Raw genomic sequence first — 10,563 nt, forward strand, 5'->3', positions numbered from 1 at the left:
TCATGGCAGTAACATTACATCGCAATTTAAATTTGGGGAGGTGAAGAGCATAATCATTTTTATGGTTCTATTGCTTCTGTCCAGATATACTGTGTACCGTTTACTGGCAGAGTAGTACCTTGTTAGGAAAAGTGATCACATTATTCTTTAGAACACTGTAAGCTCAATTCTCTAAGCTGTAATGTACATTTTTATTTGCCATAACAAGTGTTCTTAGTTGTACAGTACATACCGCTACATTAGTACAGCTACTTCTAAGTGATTGAACACTGGCCAAAAAGAAAAAGGCTGCAGGCACCCCCACTCCCAGCTAGACCCAGTTCTTTGCTAGTGCACTCCTTAGGTGATGGACATCTTCTCTCTACTAAATAGAGATTACCACCTTCTAATAAGTTTTTTTTCTAATTATTTATGTTGTCACACAACATTCAGCAACTTACACTTATACTTGTGCAAACTTTCAGTGATATGTTTCCATTATCATTCAAACATTGACAACAATTACAAAACCAAAAACGTCAACTTATTAGAAGCCGTATTGTCTTTACATGGTAAAAAATTCCAAAGTATTAATGGCATAGTATTGGTCCTTGAATAACCGCTAAGTACAAATGAGGATGATTCCATAAATCCAGCGATGTTAGCAAAGACAATTGAGGTTAACCTGGGTACAAAGGGGGCTTGGGAAGGAGAACGGGTAAGGAAACGGTCATGGTAAGTTAGTAAGCTCACAAGGGAGGGCCAGGAGAGTAATGTTCCATGAGGAGTATACTGTTAGAAAGAACAGAGTCTCCAGAGACACTAGGCTCCATGAGAGGCACCTAAAAACTGCAGTTCAGCTGTCTGGGTATGGGGGGAAGGGAGTTTTACGTTACCCGCACATAAAGTGTGTGGTTTTCAAATCTGACCAGGGCATCCATGTCTTTCTACATTTTTCTACTATGTTATGCAATTTAGAAGTTAGATCTTCCATTTGGAGGATGTCATTGATTTTTGAGTTCCACATTTGTTATTTGGGTGGGGAATTCTGCTTCCAAAAGAGAGCAATGGAAGCACTTAATTTTTGCAGCCCCCTGGTACCGCTTCAGATTATCGAGTTGCCCCTTAATTGTATAGCCATGGATTTTGTATGCCCCTTGGTGCAGTCAGCTAGAGGACACCAATACATTTTAGTTGTCCTTGACTATGCCACCAGGTATTTAGTGGCATTCCCTTTTAGAAATATCTCTTCCTAGCACATTACACGGGAGTTGTTTTGGATGTTCATATGAGCCACGCATCCGAGATCTTGACTGATCAAGGTACCACATTTAGGTCGAAGGTGATGAAGGAACTCTGTAAGTGGTTTAACATTAAGCACTTGCTGACTGTATTATCCATCAGCCGATGGGTTAGTAGGAAGATTTAACAAAACCTGAAAGGGTATGCTTAAGAGAGGGGTTGAGAAAGAAGGTCATGACTGGGATTATTTACTGCCTCTCTTGTTGTTTGCCATAGAGGAGGTACCCCAGGCCTCCACAAGGTCTTCACACTTCTAGTTGGTTTATGGGAGACACCCCCATGCATTGTTGAATGTAGCACTTTGCCTTTTTGGAGCATCATGGAGCACATTGCTCAAATGCAAGACCGAACGGAAAAAGTCATACCCCTACGCAGAGAACATTTGCAGGCTGCACATTGCATTTGTGTGATATGTTCCACAACGCTCCAACAAGGGGTAGCCTCTTGTTCCCACGTCTCTTTCACTACATTCAACAATCCAAGGGGATGTCTCCCATAAAGGGTTGATTGTGCAACTGGTCTTCCAAGATAGGAGAGTTAAAACCTGGGGATCAAGATCAAATTCCCACACAGAAACAAAGACATATTTTCAAACCTGCCAGGCTGGACTAATGTAATTGCACATGATATTGTCACAGACCCTGGCATCCAAGTAAACATTAAACCATACTGCATACCTGAAGCTAACCATGAGGTTGTATCAGCAGAGCTTAGAAGCATGTTGGATGATTGAGGAGCTGTCACGATCAGGGCGCAGGCTCAAAGACAAGTTGCTATAGCAGTAGCAGGACTACCACCAACCAGCAGGAAAGGTACACAGGCAGTCACCCTGGCGGATGACATGGGCTCAATTGAGGTGAAAAGTCTAAGTACTAACCGGTATTCACCAGAGCTCCTGGTGGAGGTGGATTTTGCTGTGCTTTAGTACCAAAGCGCGGAGAGCGGTACTGTCCAGCATCTCAGGTAACTCAGAAAAAAGAGTCATTGCCAGACATAGCAGAGGTCCCAGCTTCAAGTCCAGGCCCTGACAGGAGCCCTTGAATAGCTGGTCCAAGTCCGATAGTCCTAGTGCTTAAGCCAAATTGAACCTGGTGGTTCTGTAATTATTTTCTTAAGTTAAATTAAGTCTCCAAACTGGACACGTATCCAATGCCCCAGGTGAGTTAATTAAAAGATTAGGAACACCCTGTTACGTTACTACTTTTGATTTGTCAAAAGGTTACTGGCAGATTCCATTCTCCTAGAAGGCTAAAGTGAAAGCTGTCTTTGGCACACCAGAAGAGTTATGGCAGTATGCCAGAATGCCATTTGGTTTAAATGGGGCCCCAGCCACTTTCCAGAGATCTAGGGTCAAAGTCTTGAGACCCCTTAAGGAATTTTTAGGAGCTTACCTTAACATTGTCCTCTTTAGCCACGCCTAGGAAAGCCATTTACAAAAATTCCAGTTAGTGTTTAATGCCCTCTGAAAGGCAGGGTTCACAGTGAAAATTGAAAAGCAAGATTGGGTTGGAGAAGGCCCACTATTTGGGCTATATTGTAGGCTGAGGCATGATCAAATCCCAACCGAACAAGATGGCGACCATCCAGAAGTGGTCCTGTCCACTAACAAAAAAGCAGGTGCGTTCTTTTCTTGATGTTGTGGGATATTATAGAATGTTTATTCCCAAATTTGCCCTGGCAGCACCCTTGATAGACCTCACAAAGGGGAGAAATTCCATGGTTGTTCACTGGAGTCCTGAAGCAAAAGCAGCGTTCTGCCATTTGAAGCAAACTTTGTTCCAGGAAAAAGTCTTTATAGCCCCTGATGCTTTAACCACTTTAATACAGGGCACTTCCCTCCCTTCCCGCCCAGGCCAATTTTCCCCTTTTAGCGCTGTTGCATTTTGAATGACAATTGCGCGGTCATGCAACACTGTACTTACACCAAATTTATATCATTTTCCCCCCACAAATAGAGCTTTCTTTTGGTGGTATTTGATCACCTGTGCGATTTTTACTTTTTGCTAAACAAATAAAAAAAGACAGAAAAGTTTGAAAAAAAAAAAAAGTTTTTTTGTTTATGTTATACAATTTTGTAAATAAATAAGTTTTTTCCTGCACTGATGAGCACTGATGAGACTGCACTGACAGGCACTGATGAGGAGGCACTGATGGGGTGGCACTGATGGGGTGGCACTGATGGGGTGGCACTGATGGGGTGGCACTGATGGGGTGGCACTGATAGGCGGCACTGATAGGCGGCACTGATAGGCGGCACTGATAGGCACTGATATGTGGCACTGATAGGTAGCACTGATATGCAGCATTGGTGGGCACTGATAGGCGGCACTGCTGGGCACTGATAGGCGGCATTGATGGGCACTGATAGGCGGCACTGACGGGCACTGATAGGTGGCACTGACGGGCACTAATGGGCACTGATAGGCAGCACTGGTGGGCACTGATGGGCACTGACGGGCGGCACTGATCGGCACTGACGGGCGGCACTGATGGGCACTAATGGGCACTGATAGGCGGCACTGGTGGGCAATAATGGGCACTGGTGGGCGACACTAAAGGATGGCAATGGTGGGCAGCACTGATAGGGAGGACACTGGTGGGCATCACTGATGGGGAGGGCAATGGGGGGCTCCCTGAGCCCTGATTGCCATCCCTGGTGGCCATAGTGGGCATCCCTGGGGTCATAGTGGGCATCCCTGGGGTCATAGTGGGCATCCCTGGGGTCATAGTGGGCATCCCTGGTGGATCTAGTGGCAGATCCCCCCCCTGAGGGTCTGCACTGGTAATCAATGATCTGATTACCAGTGCCGACCCCCCCCCCTGTCAGGGGAGCCGCCGATCGGCGCTCCTTTACTCGTGCCTGTCAGGCACGAACTAAGGAAAGCCGATCAACGGCTGTTCCTGTTTTACTATGTGACCAGCCGTGATTGGACACGGCTGATCACATGGTAAAGAGCCTCCGTCAGAGGCTCTTTACCGAGATCGGAGATGCAGGGTGTCAGACTGACACCTCGCATCACCGATCGCCGCTCTGCGCGCCCCCGGGGGGCGCCCAGAGCGGTGTTATCCTGCCGCCGTCATATGACGTCCGGTCAGGATAACTCAACCACATTCCCGCCGTCATTTTGTAATAGGGCGGGCGGGAAGTGGTTAAAGCTGGGTCCGGGGGCAATCTTGTACCAGGTTGTTGGGGGAGATGAACACACTTGGATTTATCTATTAGGACTGTGTCTGGGTATTGCACTGATGGGAAGCTGCGACTGGCTTTTTTGACCTGAATTTGAAGACAAAATCTATGTTGGCTGACAAAAAAATAAAAATAAAAGCAGACTTTAAGTTTATAGAACTATCTGACAAGAACCTGTTTTCCCTTCTGATCCTGACATAGAATAAATCAAATAAAAATCTGCACTATTTTTTCTAGGCCCTACTCTGGGTATAAACAAATATTAAATGCATGTGTGGTTTCCCCGTGATTGTTAGGAGCAGGAGAACTTATTGTAGTTTGTTCTTCGAACAAAGGTTATGATTATAGCAAGAAATATAAAGCTACATTTAAAAAAAAAAAAAATCTTTACTATTTTGTGCCAGTTCTTCTTTGATAATAAAGAAAATCAGGAGATATCCATTATAGTTTACCACAAAAGGAATCCCAATTTGTCATGAAAAAATAAGGTATAGTTCACCTGGATACACTAAATAGTTGGGATGATATGTACAGTTTTACATTTTAAAACTTGTTTTCAGGCATTAACCACTTGCCGACTGCCTAACGCCGATCTACGTCGGCAGTCAGCCCCTCACAGGCAAAGTGACGTAGGGCTACGTCACTAGCTTGTGAGGGTCTAGGGAGCGAGCGCGCGCCCCCGCGTGGTCACGGACCTCCCCGCGCGTGTGACCAGCGGACCCGATGTCCGCCGGTCACTCGGCGATCGGCGGGGGAGAGGGAGAATGTCAGGCAGCTTGTGTAAACAAGCCACCTATCATTCTCCTCACTGTAAAGACACTGATCAAACGGATCTAGTATGTAGATCCGTTGATCAGTGTCCTTACAGCTCAAGCCACAGCCAATCACAGTAGAAAGCACGCCCCTAGGGATACACACAGCCCCTCCCTCCCAAATAAAGTTAACCCCTTCACAACCAGTGTATTTTTACAGTAACAGTGCACATGTATAGCACTGATTACTGTAGAAATGTCACTGGTAACCCCAAAAGTGTCACAAATGTCAGTCAAGGGTCCGATCTGTCCGCCGCAATGTCGCAGTACCGCAAAAAAAATCGCAGATCGCCGCCATTACGCGTTAAAAAAAAAAACAATAAAAATGACAAAAATCTTTCCCTTTGTTAGTAAACGCGATAACTTTTGCGCAAACCAATTACCAAACATATGTAGCATAAAACAAATTGGCCGAAAATTTTAAAAAATTTTGATTTTTACTTTTTTTTGGGGGGGAATTTCATATAAAAAAATGTGAAAAATATTGTTATTTTTGCAAAATTGACGCTCTTTTTTTGTTTATAGCGCGTGATCAAAAAATCGCACAGGTGATCAAATACCACCAAAAGAAAGCTCTGTTTGTGGGAAAAAAAGGACGTCAAATTCGTTTAGGTACAGCGTTGCACGACCGTGCAATTGTCCGTTAAAGTCACGCAGTGCCGAAACGCAAAATACCCCCTGGTCAGGAAGGGGGTAAAATCTTCCGGGGCTTAAGTGGTTAAAGTTTTTCTTTTAAGATGAAATAATAAATGCATATATGTTTGCAGAAAAAAAAATGTGCATTTATTTTTATTTTTTTTTTACTGCAGGAGCCTGAAAAGCATTGCACCCCTGATCAATAGATCAGGGGTGCAATGTCCAGCTTCTGCAGACAAACTGACTGTTTACCAACTGCAGGGCCTGTGAATGAACTATGAGAGCACTCATCAGCTCCCTCGCAGTGCATTCAGAACTACAAGCTGTCGGCCAAAGTGGCTGACAGTATTTGTATTATATTCATTCACAGGAAACTCTGAATTGATTTACCATGTGCATGGCGTCCCGCATGGCAGTGCAGTTTTTGAATTGTGACAGTGGGTGCGGGGAAAATATTCCCAGCCCACTTTTGTACTGAGGCGGGGAGCAGGGGGAGAGGATACAAGAACTGGATCATGTTACATGTTACACCCTAGATACAGGTTGAACATGTTCTGAAAGTTGAACTCATCCTTTAACCACTTCCATACCAGGCCATAGAAAAATGACACCGGCAGGAAGTGCTCCTCTATCCGGGCGGCCGTCATATGACATCCGCCCGCTCTCGCCGCTACTGCGCGCCGATCAAGGATGAGGCTCGTCCCTCGGACAGAGCCCCGATCAAAGTAAACAGCCAATTAAATTTTCCCAAAACTTGTGGCAAAATATAAAATATTCCATGGACTTAAAATGCCTCTCAGCAAATAGCTTGGGGTGTCTTCTTTCCAAAATGGGGTCATTTGGGGGGGGGGGGTTTGTGCTATCTTGACATTTCAGGGCCTCTGAAACAGTGATAGGTATTGAGAAAGTGCAATGAGCAATTTACGCCCTTTGAAGTTCTAAAGGTGGTGATTGGTTTTCGGGGTCCCGTACACAGCTAGGCTCCCAAAAAGTTTCACATGTGGTATCCCTGTACTCAGGAGAATAATGTGAGCAATATATCATTTCAATGACAACTTTGTGTAAAAAAAAAAAAAAATGTTTTTTTTAGTCATTTCTCAAACACCTGTGACAAAAAAATTTAATATTCAATGGGCTCAACATGCCTCTCAGGAAGTTCCTTAGGATGTCTTCTTTCAAAAAAGGGGTAATTGTTTATGTCAAAGACATGTAGCTAAATACATTTTGGCCTAAATATATGACAAAAATGTAGTATATTGGATATTTTTTATAAGAAAAATTAGAAAATGTAATTTTTTTCTCAATTTTCGCTTTCTTTTTATTATTATCGTAAAAAATAAAAAGCACAGAGGTGATCACATACCACCAAAAGAAAGTACTATTTGTGAGGAAAAAAGGACGTAAATTTAGTTTGGGTACAGCATTGCATGACCGCGCACTTGTCATTTAAAATCACGCAGTGCCAAATTGAAAAAAGTGGACTGGTCATTAAGGGGGAAAATCCTCCGGTCCAGAAGTGGTTAAGCATCTATATCAGATTTGCAAAGCTGCCACCTGGGTTTCTGTTCACGTTTAAGATCTACAAGGTGGATGTTCAGGCCACCTCTTATGCCACTTTCAGGGCATACGTTGCTGCGGGCTGCTCTGTTCCTTCTTGACCTGGTTGCACGTTGTGGACCTGTTGATGTTTTTTCTGTGTTGCCCATCTGAGTTTGACTGCTTTTGTATGTCCCATTTTTTATGATTAATGAGTCTGTGTACTGTCCTGTACTGTATGACTTGAAAAAAAACGGATTGCTAACTTACAGGTAAAATCAATTTCCTGTAATACAGTACAGGACACAGATCCCTCCCCTCAGTTCTTATGAACTCCCTATTGCTTGCTAAAAATGTAGGCTAGCTTGGAGTGTGAAAGGCTTATAGAGGGAAATATCCCTGCAGCTTTCATTTTGGCAGTGTCTAGTCACCTAAAAATAGCTGCCTAACCCAGGCAAAATGCTTAAAGAGCTTATGTGCTGTACTGTATTCCAGGAAAGAGACTTTAATGGCAACCCAGTCTTAGTCAGTAGGGTTCAATATTGAGTTGGCCCACCCTTTGCTGCTATACCAGCTTCAGCTCTTCTGGGAAGGCTGTCCACATGGTTTAGGAGTGTCTTTGGGAATGTTTGACTATTCTTTCAGAAGCACATTTGTGAGGTCAGACATTAATGCTGGATGAGAAGGCCTGTCTCGCAGTCTCCGCTCTAATTAATCCCAAAGGTGTTCTCTTGGGTTAAGGTCAGTACTGTTTGCAGGCCAGTCATGTTCCTCCATCCCAAATGCGCTCAACCAGGTCTTTATGGACCTTGCTTTGTGCACTGGTCCAAATTATTTGGTGGAGGGGGGATTATGGTATGGGGTTGGACTTGGCCCCTTCGTTCCAGTAAAGGGAACTCTTAAGGCGTCAGCATACCAAGACAATTTCATGGCCCCAACTTGGTGGGAACAGTTTGAAGATGGCCCCTTCTTGTTCCAACAGGACTACACACCAGTGGACACGCAAGGTCCATAAAAACATGGATGAGCGAGTTTAGGGTGAAGGGGCTTGACTGGCCTGCACAGAGTCCTGACCTTAACCCAATAGTACACCTTTTGGATGAATTTGAGCTGAAACTGTGAGCTAGACCTTCTCATCCAACATTTTGAGTTTTGGGAGGGAAGGACCTCCAAACCTGATTACAAGGACTCTGATCCTAAAGGAGTTAAGCCATAGCAATAGGAATCTTGAAAGACAGCAGGAAGGAATTAGCACCTGTATCAATGAGACAAAGTGAAGTGGTTCACAGGTTGTGAGCAAAGTTGAACCCTTGGCAACTGAGACACTGGTTGCTGAACCCTCAGGGCCTGCTCAGCACCCTGATATGAGGAGGAACCCTAACTCCAGTGTGGGAGATTGGTGGTAAGCTTCTGGGGTAAACCCTTTCATACCTGAACTACAAACTGTTCTTACTTTACTTTTGGCTGAAGAAAGCACTTTCTGTTTGCTTGTGTTTGAAGATACAGATAAACTGATTGTTTTTCCCAAACTCATCCTGCTGGCATTCCTGGGCTACCTCATATCAAAATATATATATACTCACTACTGGTAAAAAATTTCAGAATACCTCAAATGTTTGAGTTTTTTAAAATGTAAACCGTGAATAAGTTTAAATTTTAAAAGGTAAGCAGTAAACTGCCAGAGGTGAAGTAAAAGTTAGGTTAACGAAAACTGAAAAATAATGTACATTTTAGATTTCTATGAAAAGGCCTTTTTCAGGGAGGAAGCAACAATTCAGTTGAAATGAAGGAAATGAAGCCTTGAAAGCTTATGTTAACAATTCCTACAGGTGATCCAACTTTTGCTGAATACACAGAAGCTCTGTCTGTATAAAAGCTGTTTGGAAACAGACTGTGTTATTATACCCTCTTAAGCAAATTTTAGACAGTATTGTTCTGCAGGAAGTAGTATATTTTGCTCAAAATGGGAGAGGAAAGGGCAATTAACAATATAACCCTTAAAAGTGTAGGTCTTTCTTTTAGAGAAACTGCAAAAAAAGCCAAGGTGTCAGTGAGTACAGTTTCTTACACAATCAAAAGGCACTTGGAAATTGAAGGAAACTGACAGAAGCATGTCTGGCAGACCCAAAGCCCAACAGAATCAGAAGACATGTTTCTGAGAGTCAACAGCTTGCAAGACAGGGGGCTCACAGGACAACAGCTTTAAGCACAGGTTAACACTGCACACTGATCGAAGTAAGCCAGTCTCAGTTTCAGCTTTGAAGAGAAAATTTTGAGCTGAAGGTTTGACATGTCGAGTGGCTGCAAGAAAGCCATTGCTAACATAGCAAAATACGAAAACAGGCTTGCCATGAAGCTCCGCTGGTGGACTACTGAAGACTAGAAGGTCTTATGGATTGATGAATCAAAATTTGTGATCTTTGGTTCATCACGCAGGGTTTTTTGTACCCTGTCCAGTAGGAAAGGATAGTTCCTTGGTTTGTGACACAAACTGTCAAACATGGAGGAAGCATGATGGTCTTGGAGCTCCTTTGCTGGATCCAGAGTCGGTTACTTGCACAGCACACTTGTTCAGCTGTTCTATTTGCAAAAGGTGGCTGCTTTGATGAATCCAAAATGTAGATTACATTATGTTAAGGAAAACAATTCCATGATTTTTGTGTTTAAGTCCAATTACTTATTTGTTTTTATTTTGAGTACAGTGAGACATTAAACTGTATACATATCAATAAATAAACATCTATATGTGTGTGTGTGTGTATATGTGTGTGTGTGTGTGTGTGTGTGTATATATATATATATATATATATATATATATATACAAAACTTTTTTTCTTGAAATAAATCAACCATTAACTTGACCAAGTATTTTAGAATGAGCAGCTACAGTACTCAGAATTGTATAATGCACTTGTTTTAGGTTATAATACTGTTATTTTTCTTTAGCTTTTAAGCAACATTACTCCAGAGGAGTTTCATGAAGAGGACTTTCATCTGCTAGAAAAGATCACTTACACTTCTTCAGCAGAAAAAATTAAGAACCTTGTGAAAAAGATGACTGCTCCTTCAAAACGGTAAATATTACCTCTTTTCACATTCATGCTATTAATC

The 10,563-nt window shown here is 43.0% G+C and overlaps 1 protein-coding gene across 3 annotated transcripts in view; it reads left to right on the forward strand.

The window, feature by feature from the left end:
- UGGT2 (UDP-glucose glycoprotein glucosyltransferase 2) overlaps positions 1–10,563 on the forward strand; it is a gene marked incomplete at its 5' end in the record, with an annotated part of 753,177 nt that overhangs the window by 490,506 nt on the left and 252,108 nt on the right. For all 3 annotated transcript variants that reach the window (XM_082245311.1, XM_082245312.1, XM_082245313.1), the window contains one exon: positions 10,399–10,526. In XM_082245311.1, coding sequence (XP_082101437.1) covers positions 10,399–10,526 — 128 coding nt within the window. The remainder of the gene's footprint in view (positions 1–10,398; positions 10,527–10,563) is intronic.

The sequence above is a fragment of the Pelophylax lessonae genome (genome assembly GCF_965119305.1).
Source record: "Pelophylax lessonae genome assembly, chromosome: 2".
Taxonomy (NCBI): Eukaryota; Metazoa; Chordata; class Amphibia; order Anura; family Ranidae; genus Pelophylax; species Pelophylax lessonae.